This window comes from Schistocerca piceifrons, chromosome 1 (assembly GCF_021461385.2).
Source record: "Schistocerca piceifrons isolate TAMUIC-IGC-003096 chromosome 1, iqSchPice1.1, whole genome shotgun sequence".
In the NCBI taxonomy this organism is placed as follows: Eukaryota; Metazoa; Arthropoda; class Insecta; order Orthoptera; family Acrididae; genus Schistocerca; species Schistocerca piceifrons.
Genome location: NC_060138.1, coordinates 549155710 through 549171739, shown reverse-complemented (window position 1 = coordinate 549171739; position 16030 = coordinate 549155710). Strand labels below are relative to the sequence as shown.

The window sequence follows — 16030 nt, the reverse complement described above, 5'->3', positions numbered from 1 at the left end:
AAGATAGCTGGTACGATCACGTGAATATAGTGGAAAGAAACCAAATTGGTTGTTGTGGAGCTCTGTGTCATGTGGGATAGCTTCACATCTTTTGAGGAAGAAGAGGTACAATGCCTGTCGTGTTGAGTATTCATGCGCCGACTAAACGAACCTGTGACGAAGCGCGAAGTTCTTCTTTAGAACTTCTCTATCTCTTCCGTTAATCTAGCTTGTTAAAATCTCTGAGTACAGAGCACTCAAGAAATGGGTGAATTACGTTCCTGTGACAGACATCTTTGGTGCGTGAAGTACAGGGTTGTCTTAAGTATCTCCGGCATTTCAGGCTAGGGGAAAGAAAAGTGCCACTTATCAGAAAATCAAAGACAATATTGTAGAAAACAGAAGCACCTGTATGAGTATCGGTAGCTCAGATGAGACGCCAGTACTAAGCAAAGAAGCGAAAGTGAAAGGCGGAAGAAATTATAGAGGCTCTGTGTAAGGGAAACAAACTTGAAGACAATGTTATCAAAGGATAAGAGGAATTAGATGAACGAGAAAAATCTGACAGAGCACGGAAAGACCTCGGTCGAAACAAGTCCCCTGGCTTAGACCACGCCGGCCGCTGTGGCCGAGCGGTTCTAGGCGCTTCAGTCCGGAACTGCGCTCCTGCTACGGTCGCAGGTTCGAATCCTGCCTCGGACATGGATGTGTGTGCTGTCCTTAGGTTAGTTAGGTTTAAGTTGTTCTAAGTCTAGGGGACTGATAACATCAGACGTTAAGTCCCATTGTGCTTAGAGACATTTGAAACATTTGAGCTTAGACCACATTCTCTCACAATTATGAAGATCCTTTGGAGAGCCAGCTGGTGTGCAAGGTATGAAATAAGCCAAATAGCCTCACGCTTCAAGAAACACGAAATGATTCAGATTTCAATTCAAGGAGCTCACAGGTGTGAATATTACCAAACTATCAGTGTAGCAGGTCACTGTTGGAAAATACTGACACGAATTATTTACAGTAGAATAGAAATACTAGTAGAAGCTCACCTCGTGGAAAATCAGATCTGTTACTGAAAAAAACATAGGAACACAAGAGGCAATATTGCCGTTAAGGATTATCTTAGAAGATAAACGGAAGAAATGCAAACCTACGTTCATAGCACTGCGAACTTAGAAAAAAAATTTAATTAGGTTGACTGGAATACCCGCCTTAAAATTATTGATGCATCAGGGTAAAATACGGGGAGCGAAAGCTAAAGTAGAAGAGTTACAGAAACGAGAGTGCAATTATGAAAGTCAGAGGACATGAAAGAGAAAAGTAGTTGAGAAGGCAGTAAGACACCTTATCTCTGATGCTATTTAAGGGATATAAAGGAGAAATCAACAAAGTAAATTAAAGATCAGGGAGAAGAAAAAAATTATGTTTGGCGATGATATTGTCATTCTGTCAGAGAAGTCAGAGGACTTGGAACAGCAGCTGAACGGAATGTGCAGGTTCTTGAAAAGAAGTTATGACCTGAACGGCAACATGAATAAAGGAAATGTAATGCGGTGCTGTCGAATCAAATTAGATGATGACGAGAGATTTAGATTAAGAAATGAAATACTGCAAGTAGTAGCTGAGTTTTGTTACTTAGGCAGCAAGATAAGTGACAATGGCCAAAGATAAGAAGACATGAAATGCAGCCTGGCAAGAGCAAGGGAAACATTTCTGAAAAAGAGAAACTTGTTAATATAAAATATAATTTTAAATGTTAGGAAGTTTCAACTTAAAGTTTTTGTTTGGAGAGTAGCCATGTACTGAAGTGAAACGTGGATGATGAACAGTACGGAGAAGAAGAGATTAGAAGCTGCAGAAATTTCATGCTACAGGAGACTGCTGAAGATTAGATGGCTACATAGTGTAGTTAATAAAGAAGTACTGAATAGAATTGGGGAAAAAAGAAATTTATGGTAAAACTAGATTCAAGTGAGGTATTGGTTGATCATCTTCAAATATGTCTGCATTTTCTAGGCATTTCCCAATGATGTCACTTCCTTGTACACAATTACGCACTCTTAGGAGAGCTTTTATAGAGGTGTGGACGTTATATGTGCACATATTATCTATAGCAGTCATGACACTTTCTCGAACTTGTAACGGTTCTACTAAATCGGCCGTCCATGTACTATTTTATTCTTCCCTTTAAAGCAGTAATGCTAGGTCAGTGCCGTAAGATGTTTGCTGAGTGATGGAATTAGGTGTGCAAGTGAGGAACAATCATTGTATCAGTTGCCTTAGAAAATTGTTTCATGTTGAGTTACTAGCCACTACGCGGTGCTTCAACCCGCGGGGTTATGGAGTACATGGTTGGAGGTGGCGTTAGCGGTGACGCCGAGACGATAATGAATCGGGCAGCACAGAACTTGGAAAAGCTGTCGACGAGATAAAGAAAATATGAATTATGTTGTAATCCATCAGTCGGTGGCTTGTATTCTTTTGAGACTGACGTTAATCTCTTATTGCGCCAGGCCAGACTTATTGACGTTGATACTGAACTAACCATTGTGTGATTTACATGAACGAAGCTCAGAATTTAAGAGGCCGAGTGATTGTAATTCATAGTTTCAAAAAACAATCAGGATTCGATTGTTTAGAAGTTCACTGTTTTCGTCTATGTAATGAGAGTATCTGAGTGAAGGGATAGTCATTTAATTTCGAGTTTATTACATTAAGCTTCAATTTATTTATTTCAAGCGGTGAAATATGTTATATGGAGAGAATTATTCTTTGATTTTAGTGTTTTTTCCGTGGAATGATTAAATGCCTGGAGCGGCGGGACCATGGGTGGGCCGGAGCTTTACTATTGTAGGAATTGTTAATTTATTTACTTATTTATACTGATCAAATTAGAGCTGTCAGGCCCTCTCTTACATTGTACGAGAGTTTCGCACATACAGCCCTTTTTTTATAACACAGTTACCTAATAAACAACGATAATTTTAATATGGCAGATAGTAATGACATTGTATTAATATTATTAAATAGGGACAATGATTGTTCGCGTTCATGACATTCCATAAGTCACACGTATCCTTTGGTTGGCGCTAAAGAAGTCACAAGGCAAATATCTAAGGCCAATAAGCAGAGGCAGCCAGATAATCTCAAATGTCTCCTAGTTAAAATAAATTTGTCACGAGACACAGACTCATACGGTTTTCCTCAGGACACTCCAGCTATAAACTTTGGACCTGTCATATAGATCCGTTAAATCAATTTTGAAGGCATAAGTAAATCAAAATGCCAAGTCTTACAGAAAATTTTATCAAAATATAACGTCATTGTGATTGCTGTTCAGGAAACACATACTGAAAATGAAGATCAAATGAATCAGAGAGGAAACATTCCTATCATTGACTTACTAGGACTAACGTACTATAGTGAGACAACATACGTACGATCGTCACTCAAAAAAGCACATCTATGTACTGTATATGACCTCAATGACATCTAAAAAGTTATATAAAAAATGGGAGAACTAAGTAATTAATATACACAAACCTCCAGCTATCTCTTAGTCTCCACAGGGCATCCCGGTATCACAAAACCCCACCTTATATTTAGGACATTTTTAGAGCCACTATACTCAATAGAACTACAAGAAAAATGATGTCGTTGTAAACTGAGCAGAAGACAATAGCTGATATTTGGTGTTTGAAGCAAAGGATAAAGGAACATTTGTATCAACAGCTTGTAGGCAGGAATATAATCTCAATCTATACTTTGTAACAACTGAAAATAAATTCTCTCTCCAAAATACGCAGTTTTATTACAAGACTTCCCGCACGGCCGACACCGACCAATCTTACGTGAAATACGGACAAATATCCCACTCGTGTCATCCCTTGCACGACATAGATGGAACATTAGAAAAGCAAAGTGGGATGTACTACCTAAAAATCTGGACAAATGTCTTGCCTGGATTCTCCCAAATGCAAAAAAAACAATGAGAGGCTTGTCGGAGCTAAGTGCTGAATAGAAGGCAATTCCTAGTTGGCTACCGTTAGCAATATATTCCAGGTTGGAATGAAACTGGCCGGCTAGAGTGGCCGAGCGGTTCTAGGCGCTACAGTCTGGAACCGCGTGACTGCTACGGTCGCAGGTTCGAATCTTGCCTTGGGCATGGATGTGTGTGATGTCCTTAGGTTGGTTAGGTTTAAGTAGTTCTAAGTTCTATGGGACTGATGACCTCAGGAGTAAAGTCCCATAGTGCTCAGAGCCATTTGAACCATTTGGAATGAAACTAATGAGAAACAATAAGGCGAATTTCTAGAAAGCGGGGACCCGGAAATGCCTAATAACCTGCTTAGAACCTCGATTGAACCAGACGTACTAGATGGATAGAGACTGTTGTGTCACTCAGTTTTCAAACATCAAGTAAAGAAGCATGGTCATTACTAAGAAAGTTGGGTGGAAACAAAGTAAGGGACAACACTCACATATAAGCTAATAGGATTGCATCACATTTACTGCCCACATAAAGGGCACCAAGGGGTAAAACGCTAACGAGATATACGACTCAAACGTACATTGCTCAAAAAGAACATCATCGAACAACCTGACTTCTCAAGAACTTTCTCTGTATCTGAAATTTCTGCTGCTCTTAAAACTATAAAACCTGGAAAGTCACCGGGAAATGACGGAAACCACCCAGAATTTCTTCTGCATAGTGGAGACTAGGTGAAAAGGCGGCTGGTGTGTTTCTTTGCTGACGTTATGACCTCTGGTATATTAATTACTTAGTTCTCCAATTTTTGATATAGCTTTTTAGATGTCATTGAGGTCATATACAGTACATAGATGTGCTTTTTTGAGTGACGATCGTACGTATGTTGTCTCACTATAGTACGTTAGTCCTAGTAAGTCAAAGACAGGAATGTTTCCTCTCTGATTCATTTGCTCTGGCTCAGCCCTACAAAAAATGAAGCAATCAAAAATCATAGCAGTTCTGAAGCCCCACAAGGGTTCATACCAGCCTAAGAACTATTATCCAGTCGCGCTATTGAGCACTACTTACAAGTTCCCTGAAAGAATTCTATACAGTCGGATTAGTCCAGCAATCTTTCAGAACCTTCGTCTTGAGCAAGCTGGATTCAGACCAGGACGGAGCTGCGCTGGTCAAGTCTTATCTTTAACAACGTTTATTGAAGCATGATACCAAATGAAGCAGAAAACATCAGTTGCTTTCATTGTTCTAAGTGAAATTTATGACACGGTTTGGAGGCATGGATTGCTTTATAAATTATTAGAACTTGTCCCACGCAGAGGTACAAAAAAAAAAAATTCTAATTGACGACATGTTATCTGGAAGGACATTTACAGGAAGGGACAGTCTAAAAGTATTGAATATTTGCTTGACCCATGGATATGTCCTTGCTCTCTTCGTGTTATTTTATATGTATCTAATATTCATCCAACACAATCCAGAAAGTTTGGTTATGCGTACGACTGAGCAATAGCTGCCCAATAGAAAACTTTTGAAACAACTGAAGAAATCCTAATTTCTGATACAGACAGCTCATGCCAAGACTTCCGCAAATGGAGGTTACAATCAAATTCTACTAAAAAAGAAGTTTCTTGTTTTCACCTGTCCAATGGAGTGGCACATAGAGATTGTGTCACGTTAATTAGGACACTTTCTTTTAAGGAGCACTTGACACGAACATCTGCTAAGCTCAAAAGCAGAAACAACAGTCTCCCTCAATTCTGTGTTACTAGTTGGTATCGTTAGGAGATACTCTTCAGGTATCAACACTCGAGTTGGTACACTCAGCAGCAGAGCAATGTGCGCCTGTATGGCTTGAGAGCCCACACATAAAAAGATACACATACAACGTAACGAGCCCATGGGCACTGTTAATGGATTAATACGATCCACTCCTACATATCTGTTACCTATCTTGAGCCACATTTCACCTGATAACAGACGGAAGAGCGCGATACTGCGTGAATTCCAGAGGATTGCTGACAACACCGACCTTCCAGTGTTGAACGATGTGTTCCTAGCGGAACGAAAAAGACTAAGATCAAGATATCCCAGTCTCTGAATTGAAAACTGAATTCAATACCATCAATGAATGGAAACGCTGTTGGTAACAAAACTGTCCTCCACAATACCTGCAATTACCTTGCATCCAGAACAAAGTCCCTAGACTCGATCAACCTTGGACTATTTGGACTACCTTGAATCAAATCCGAACGGTCCGTGGAAGATATGCAGACGCTCTCTACAAATGGCGCAAATCTTCATCTCCATCGTGCCACTGTGGTACGGAACGATACACAGTTGCTCATTCGGAATGATAATGCCCCGCACGTTCGTGCAAGGGCCCTTCGAAGATTTCCCTAGAGCGGCGAGTGGTGTGATAAAATATGTAAAAGACCTTGATATCTATATGTACCTGTTATCATTTGTGTTATTTTATGTTGGAGACTTGTGCTTAAATGTTGACATGTAGTAGTTTTGTAATCATTGTATACGTATTGCCATTTGATAAGTGAATAAAACTATAAAAAAATTATTTGAACATGTGGAGAGAATGTGTGAATAAATAGCACCGACTAAGAACTAATAAACTTAATGCTGGCTGTTCTACTACTACTGCTTCTATTGATGCCACCATAATAATAGTCATAATAATAATAATAGTGATACAGGCAGATATAAAAGTGCTGATGGGTGTACAAAAGCTATATCTGGCATAGCAAGATCTGAGGGAAAGAAGTTACGTGTGTTTAAGCAGCCAAATGCGAATTTACGGTCCAAATAAGACTTTATGTTCTGAATCCATTTAAAAAGGGAAATAGATAGGTCAAAGTTAGATATAGTGATAATTAGTGAAGTTCGGTGGCAGGAGGAACAAGACTTTTGGTCAGGTGAATACTGGATTATAAATACAAAATCAAATAGGAGTAATGCAGGAGTAGGTTTAATAATGAATAAAAAATAGGAGTGCGGGTAAACTACTACAAACAGAATACTGAACGCATTACTGTGGCGCAGATAGACACGAAGCCCACGCCTACTACAGTAGTACAAGTTTATATGCCAACTAGCTCTGCAGATGATGAAGAAATTGATGAAATGTATGATGAGATAAAGATATCATTCAGTTAGTGAAGGAAGACGAAAATTAAATAGTCATGGGTGACTGGAATTCGACAGTAGGAAAAGGAAGAGAAGGAAACGTAGTAGGTGCATATGGATTGGGGCTAAGAAATGAAAGAGGAAGCCGCCTGGCAGAATTTTGCACGGAGCATAACTTAATCATAGCTAACACTTGGTTCAAGAATCATGAAAGAAGGTTGTATACATGAATGAAGCCAGGAAATACTAGAAGGTATCAGACAGATTATATAATAGTAAGACAGAGATTTAGGAACCAGATTTAAAATTGTAAGACATTTCCAGGGACAGATGTGGACTCTGAACACAATCTATTGGTTATGAACTGTAGATTAAAACTGAAGAAACTGCAAAAAGGTGGGAATTTAAGGAGATGGGACCTGGATAAACTCACTAACCCAGAGGTTGTACAGAGCTTCAGGCAGAGCATAGGGGAACAATTGATAGGCATTGGGGAAAGAAATACAGTAGAAGAAGAATGGCTAGCTTTGAGGAATGAAATAGTGAAGGCAGCAGAGGATCAAGTAGGTAAAAAGAAGAAATCCTTGGGTAACAGAAGAAATTTGAATTTAATTGATGAAAAGAGAAAATATAAAAATGCAATAAATGAAGCAGGCAAAAAGGAATACAAACGTCTCAAAAATGAGATCGACACGAAGTACAAAGTGGCCAAGCATGGATGGCCAGAGGACAAATGTAAGGATGTAGAGACTTATCTCACTAGAGGTAAGATAGATAATGCCTACAGGAAAATTAAAGAGACCTTTGGAGAAAAGAGAACCACTTATATGAATATCAAGAACTCAGATGGAAACGCAGTTCTAAGCACAGAAGGGAAAGTAGAAAGGTGGACGGAGTATATAGAGGGTCTATACAAGGGCGACGTACTCGAGGACAATATTATGGAAATGGAAGAGGATGTAGATGAAGATGAAATGGGAGCTACGATACGGCGCGAAGAGTTTGACAGAGCACTGAAAGACCTGAGTTGAAACAAGGCCCCGGGAGTAGACAACATTCCATTAGAACTACTGATAGCCTTGGGAGAGCCAGCCATGACCAAGCTCTTCCATCTGGTGGGAAAGATGTATAACACAGGCGAAATACCCCCAGACTTCAAGAATATAATTCCAATCCCAAAGAAAGCAGGTATTGACAGATGTGAAAATTACCGAACTATCAGCTTAATACGTCACGGCTGCAAAATACTAACGCGAATTCTTTACAGACGAATGGAAAAACTGGTAGAAGCCGACCTCGGGGAAGATCAGTTTGGATTCCGTAGAGATACTGGAACACGTGAGACAATACTGACCCTACGACTTATCTTACAAGGTAGATTAAGGAAAGGCAAATATACGTTTCTGGCATTTGTAGACTTAGGGAAAGCTTTTGACACTGTTGACTTGAATACTCTGTTTCAAATTCTGAAGGTGGCAGGGGTAAAATGCAGAGAGCGAAAGACCATTTACAATTTGTACTGAAACCAGTTGGCAGTTATAAGAGTCGAGGTGCATGAAAGGGAAGCAATGGTTGGGAAGGGAATGAGACAGGGTTGTAGCCTATCTCCGATGTTATTCAGTCTGTATACTGAGCAAGCAGTAAAGGAAACAAAAGAAATTATGAGTAGGAATTAAAGTCCATGGAGAAGAAATAAAGACTTTGAGGTTTGCCGATGACATTCTAATTCTGTCAGAGACAGCAAAGGACCTGGAAGAGCAGCTGAATGGAATGGACTGTGTCTTGAAAGGAGGATATAAGATGAACATCAACAAAATAAATCGAGGATAATGGAATGTAATAGAATTAAATCGGGTGATGCTGAGGGAATTAGATTAGGAAATGAGACACTTAAAGCAGTAGATGAGTTTTGCTATTTGGGGAGCAAAATAACAGATGATGGTCGAAGTAGAAAGGATATAAAATGTAGACTGGCAATGGCAAGGAAAGCGTTTCTAAAGAAGAGAAATTTGTTAACATCGAGTATAGGTTGAAGTGTCAGGAAGTCGTTTCTGAAAGTATTTGTATGGACTGTGGCCCTGTATGTAAGTGAAACATGGACAATAACTAGTTTAGACAAGAAGAGAATAGAAGCTTTCGAAATGTGGTGCTACAGAAGAATGGTGAAGATTAGATGGGTAGATCACTTAACTAATGAGGAGGTACTGAATAGAATTGGGGAGAAGAGAAGTTTGTGGCACAACTTGACTAGAAGAAGGGATCGGTTGGCAGGACATGTTTTGAGGCATCAAGGGATCACCAATTTAGTACTGGATGGCAGTATGGAGGGAGAATAAGAAATGAATACACTAAGCAGATTCAGAAGGATGTAGGTTGCAGTAGGTACTGAGAGATGAAGAAGCTTGCACAGGACAGAGTAGCATGGATAGCTGAACCAAACCAGTCTCAGGACTGAAGACCACAACAACAACAACAAGTAGGAATAACTTTCCACCTTTCTTATTAAATTTTTGTCTACCACCGGTGATCTGCTATTATATGTTGGGTGAAATATAGCTGGCCCGGAAAATATTTCGTGCACCATAAGACAGCAATCCATCTTACAGCATCCACCGTGGGTGCAGCTGGTGCATCAAATGATTTCCGGGCTAATTTTGTTTCGCTAATTCTGTATAATGACCGGAATCGAAAACTTTTGGCATGTGCGTTGCTAGAAGATCCAAAGCGTTTCCTCTGCGAGTGGGTAGTCTCACAAACAGCTACAAATTCAGTATAATACCGGCAGGTTCTTTAACGCTACTTTCTGTTGTGTGTGAGTCTAACCAATCAGATCACCCGATCCGAATCCTAGGCAGAATGTCTGGGATGAATCGATGTGACGAGATACAGTCTCTTAACCGCCACAAGGACTCTTCTGGCAACAGTATACCTCCATTGCAGTAATCGGAGGGCAAAACAGCTCTTGAATCACTCCAAATAGGGAACGCCACATGTGGGCCCACGCGTTAAATGTATCATCTACTAACATTTTTGCTACGTTATTTTACGAGGGTCGTGTGTGTGAAATCTTATGGGACTTAACTGCTGAAGTCATCAGTCTCTAAGCTTACGCACTACTTAACCTAAATTATCCCAAGGACAAACACACACACCCATGCCCGAGGGAGGACTCGAGCCTCCGCCGGGATCAGCCACACAGTATGACTGCAGCGCCCAAGACCGCTGGGCTAATCCCGCTCGACGTTCATTAAGTAATGCCCCACATTTTCTAAAAAAAGTCATTAATATACATAGACAAAGGTCCTTGTTGGTGCTTCAAATTTGATGTTTGTTTGTGCGCAGATGAAGTTTCGAGCCATTGTGGCAGATGGCAGAGCCGTAGTACAGCGTCAAAACGGCGTTTACGTACGACTCACGTTACAAGCTGGGTGGAGTTTGTGAAATCTTGTGTTCAGAAAAAGAAAGCGTGGTGAACATCCATAAGCGTTTGTGTACAGTGTGTGGTGACGTTTTAGTTGATAGGAGTACAGCTGGGTGATGGGTAAAGAAAGTTACGTCCTCAGGAAGTGCAGAAACAAAGCTCCGTGATGAGCCACGCTCGCGACGTCGTGTCACAGCCACTGCACCAGACTTTCTGAATCGTGCTAAATGCCGTTATTCGTGCCGACCGGCGCATCACAACTCGACAATTGGCTCTATAGTTGTCCGTCAGCATTGTAAGTGTGTCTGTAATGATCGAGACTCTCGGATATTCAAAGAGGTGCCCACGATGTGTTCCACGAATGCTCACAGCGGTCCACAAGATTCAAAGGAGGGCCATTTCATCTGAATTGTTGGATGTTAAATATTCTCTACGGGGAACACACTTTGAAGGTGACGAGAGTGTCAGTCATGGAGTGAAAATATGGCTACGCTTACAGGACAAGAGCTTTTACCAGCAGGGAATACATTCACTTCGACAACCGTTGGCGCACGGCCATAGAACGTGATGGAGACTACGTAGAAAAATAGGACATGGACAAGACATGTTGATGTACATTGACACCAAATTAGGATTCTTAACAATAAATATGTTCTAAGGAAAAAAATATGGGGCATTACTTATTGAATGACCCTAGTAGATGCATACATTAACCTCTGTTTCAACACTCCTGTAACTGCAGATTTTGAACAGTGTTGTTTCCAAACATCTTGTAGTTGAGCTTTACTTAGTCCTGTAGCATATCTGAAACCATATTTAGGAAATACGTTCTCATTTTCTGCTCATACCTAGCTTTGTGGCTATTGCACAACACGAACCATGTACAGGGCGATTCAGCTGCTCTAACGCTAGACTTTATGCCGCCCGCAAAGCCTTCAAATACCACGTGCATGACTTTCATATTCTCTCACTCGTTATGTTCAAGCAATAAGCGCTACAGAAAAAAATAAACGGGACCTTTTTGTAGAAAATGCAATGTAGTTAAATTTTATACTGGGATACATTTTTGCTGTAGGCCATTGTTTTAGAGTTATTCAGGAAAGATGCATTTGCAGTACACTTTTTTACATTTCCTTGTATAACTCGAATTCGAATACTATGGCCTCTGGCAAAGACGCATCTCAGTACAAAATCTGACTACATTAAATTTCCCACAAAAGGGCGAGCTCATTTTTTTCCGTAGGACTAATAACTTGCACGTAGCGAGCGAGAGAATTTGAAAATCTTGCATGTGGTGTTTGAAGGTGTTGCACGATGCATAAGACCCAGCGGTATGAGCAGCTGAATCGCATTGTATGAAATCGCTCTACGGTGTTGTGCAATAATAATTAGACTTTTTCGTGTCATCGTCTTTTGAATCCATGGGAGGTTCCTCACTAGAAAATTGGGATCTCAATCATGGCACGTCAATGATACACTAGTTGTAAAAGTTAAAAAGAAGGCTTAAAACTCTGCTCTTCACAAGCAGAGAATAATAAAGAAGAGATATGTACGGTACAAAAGGGTAAAGGAATAGTGTTTACCTTGTGCGTGGGAAGCTCGGGTTTTGCAGATGAGAGCCGCCTCCTGGTGGAGCCGTCCTTGATGCCATAATAACACGACCAGTGTCGCACGGTGACGTCATGTGACCAGCCGGGCAGTGTCTGGTCACACAGGCTGTAGGTATCGTTACCCACCTGAAAGAAAATATCACAGCGCTAAGTTATCAACGACATCGCTACGTCGAAAGGAAAGTAAAAACATTTATGGTCACCTACCGTTTCGTAGGCAGAGAATGCAAAGTATGTTCTGCCGTTTACGGTCACTTCGAAGCCCTGGTTTGATATCAGCGTCCAGGTGCCGACGTTGTCGTATTGGTCCACCGCAACGTTGGGGTAGGACAACGTGACACGCACTTGCTGAACGACATCTGCCGACAACAAACGAACGGGTCCCCTATTAAATATCACCCTGCTGTTTCCAACATTCTGGAGGAGGCTTCACAAGACACGACTGACTTCAGCCTTCACAGCTCAAGGAATTAGATATAAACTGAATAATAAACATCCCTTTATTACTTCAGATTTGTAAGAAAAGTGTAGTGAATAGTATTTTAATGCTGTAATGTACCTATTATTAGAAAATGTAAGTTATGTTTTTGCTATATTGCCTTAACGGGTCGTAATTTATGCATGCCGATCCGATTTACTAAAGATGAAATTTCTTGTTACAACTGTTTAATTCGTTCAAAACAGACAATTGCACACTTTAACATGTCTTTTGATAAAACAGCAAAGTAATATTGCTGCTTATGGACTCCAACGTATTAATCCGCTATATTATTTCAGTTAACTGCAAAAATATGGCTAATGCGTTGAGTGGACAATGAAGAACTCTTTCTTTTGTATAATGAAAATACAAAGTGTTTTGGGAAATTAATATCTGTAGACCACTTATACGATATTAATTCTTATTCTGTGAAGTTGTAATTACATTATCTATGAGAAAAGCGACATTAGATTGTTTCTTTCTACACTTTCTGCCAGCGGAACGATACAGATGTAAGTTTACTTTTGTGGTGTCTGTTGTGGACATGTCCAAAAGAACAGACACCACACTTACGCGTCCTGACGGCGAAATATTGATACCTTCAGTGCTGATGTACTCTCCGTTCGATCTCTTGCGGGAATCAGGTAAGGCTGCGAATAATGAGCATAAGGGACAGGGACACGCGACATGCGAGAATTTGGTTCAAAATGGTTCAAATGGCTCTGAGCACTATGCGACTTAACTTCTGAGGTCATCAGTCGCCTAGAACTTAGAATTAATTAAACCTAACTAACCTAAGAACATCACACACATCCATGCCCGAATTTGGTTCAGACGGAAAGCTTGCTCAGATGGGCGAACTGTTTAAGGCGACCACTGTCGATATGCGGGAAATCCAGCATCTAGTCCCGGTACGGCACAAATTTTCTCTTCTCGCCAGTGGCTTCATTTCTACGTCAGATTGCAGCTGATGTTGGAATTTCTCTTTCGCCACAGATGAAAGTGTAATCGTCATGACGTTTGGCCAATAACGTTTGAACCATTATATTATAACTTTGTTTTATTTTGTAAAATGAAGAAGTCCCAGTTTTCCTGTTTTAACTACATAAGACACCTAGTTTCTGGCCGTTTATATTGGGCTGAAGCGACTTGCTTGGTGACGCAACGAGCGAGCGCCATAAGCGCTTCATAATTTGTTTTTTATGTTTGAAAGTCGAACCTGTATCATAATTCGAAGTCGGCTTTTTTCCTACAACATAATCTCTTTTGTATGACGGTCAACAACGTACACGGTTATTCCTCACCAAGAGCGCCTTTAACCAAGAATGATCATTTTGGCCTGAATTTAATATTCATTCTAGCTACTACAGCCGAAGAACTTGATTTTATTCGGACTGAAAATAATCAGTATTTAAAACAATCTGAAGTAAAAATGAGAATAATAGCACCTTCAGACCTTCCACTTATTTACCGCCTTTGAAGACGATCCTATTGCTTGAGACTTTATGACGTACCCAAAAGGAACCACTTCAGCACTTTTCAGTAACAAAGTTTCTCTTTTTCATTTATGTTGGACAGCTATTGATGTTCGCAGCAGTACGAACGTGTATGGCACATTTTATGTGAGGTCTGATTGAAAATACCGAAAATCTGAATTATTGTTAAGTTACCAAATTGCTTTGAATCTACACCAAATGAAGAACTTCGAGCCCTTTTTCCACAAAGGGGAAACGGCACGATCTTCAGGTAATGCATCAGATCTTTTACTGACACACACGGACGATGCTTTGTTAAAAAGACAGAACACATCTGTGTGTATGAATATCAATTAATGTGCAGCGTTTCCTTGCCAACTACACAGTTTATCTAACAAGACTAGAAACAACCCCAAGGCTGTGGCTAAGCCATGTCTCCGCAATATCCTTTCTTCCAGGGGTGCTAGTTCTGCAATGTTCGCAGGAGAGCTTCTGTGAAGTTTGGAAGGTAGGAGACGAGGTACTGGCGGAATTAAAGCTGTGAGGACGGAGCATGAGTCGTGCTTGGGTAGCTCAGTCGGTTGAGCACTTGCCCGCGAAAGGCAAAGGTCCCGAGTTCAAGTCTCGGTCCGGCACACAGTTTTAATCTGCCAGGAAGTTTCATATCAGCGTACACTCCGCTGTAGAGTGAGAATTTCATTCAAGACTTTCGTCAGTTGCAAAAGCCCTAACACATTTCTCTTACTTTCAGACAAATGTAGTAAGGAGACGCAACTAAATGTAGCAGAGAGGAAAGCGATTCAGCAGTGCAAAACGAAAAGAAATAGAAAATAAATGATTACTGGATTCGTCGAGGGAAGATTTCTTACCAAAATCTTCGCAGAGGGCGGAGCTGTCGAGGTTCCGCTGTCCCTCGTGGAAGGTCCAGGAGCCCACTATGTCGCTGTACAGGCAGCTGGCGGGCGTGTCCGCTGACACCGCAGCCAGCAGCAGCGCCAGAGCTGCCGCAAACAACGCACTCACTCCAGCGGTCATCGCGACAGACGTCTCTGGAAACAGAAAAGCGCATTGACTGAGTCAGCGAATAAGCACTGCCTGATAATCAGGTGTAGCGATTACAGCCTCCTAACGATTGCCATGCTCACAAATGGAAACCTGCGATTGGAAAGAGCGTACTACACAGCTGTTGAAACACTTAATCTTGTTCACAATGCGTATGTTTTTAGAAGTAAGTTGTAGTGTCTCGTTACAGGGCGTGACAGATGAACTAAATTAAATTCTGCAACTGATTGGTAATCGGCGAAAGAGGGAGCGAAGACCAGAGGCGTTTTAGCAGTGGTAAGTCTGACGCGATGGCCAAGTACGAGCGGCGTTAGATAACTAATGGAACGTATTTTTTTTCTTGATCAGTTGCGCCTGCAAAAGAGCAGAAATTGTTGTTGAATATCATGGAATTTTCCTGCTTCAGCTCCTATAGTTTCAAGAAGTTTCGGCAGGTGATGGTCCTATACGTAGCCTTCAACGTGGTGCCTGTAAAAGAGATGCGTTCCAAGGACAGCTCTAGAGCTGACATTGAGTTGCTTTCGGCGGAAAACTAGAGCATCGCAGATGTTCATATGCGCTTGCAGAATGTCCGTGGAGACCCGACAGTGAACAAAAGCATGCCGAGCCGATGGAGAAGGCGTCTGTCATCATCGCAATAAGACTGCGCAAACCTGTCCAGTCTCCCGCGCGCCGGCCGACCGAACGCAGCTGTGAGTCTTGCAATGTTGGAACGTGCGGACACTCTCATTCGAACTGATTGACGGATCACAAACACTTCACTGCACAACTGGACGTCTCTCTTATTGGATTGACACACAAATTGTAATGAGTTAAGAAGTAATTTTTGCTTCAAAATTGTTTATTTGGACAGTAAACGATCATAAACATTAAATTGAA

General features: G+C 41.0%; 1 protein-coding gene and 1 long non-coding RNA gene across 2 annotated transcripts in view; both read right to left on the bottom strand.

The window, feature by feature from the left end:
• LOC124749167 (dipeptidyl peptidase 1-like) overlaps nucleotides 1-10040 on the bottom strand; it is a 34851-nt gene extending 24811 nt beyond the window's left edge. The window contains exon 1 of the mRNA XM_047248966.1: nucleotides 10035-10040. Coding sequence (XP_047104922.1) covers nucleotides 10035-10040 — 6 coding nt within the window. The remainder of the gene's footprint in view (nucleotides 1-10034) is intronic.
• A 2086-nt stretch (nucleotides 10041-12126) lies between these two features.
• On the bottom strand, nucleotides 12127-15061 carry LOC124711293. Its single transcript, XR_007005453.1, has 3 exons — nucleotides 14959-15061; nucleotides 12344-12495; nucleotides 12127-12262 (listed from the first exon to the last, which is right to left on the bottom strand). It is a non-coding gene; the product is annotated as an uncharacterized LOC124711293 (long non-coding RNA).
• Nucleotides 15062-16030: the final 969 nt, after the last annotated feature.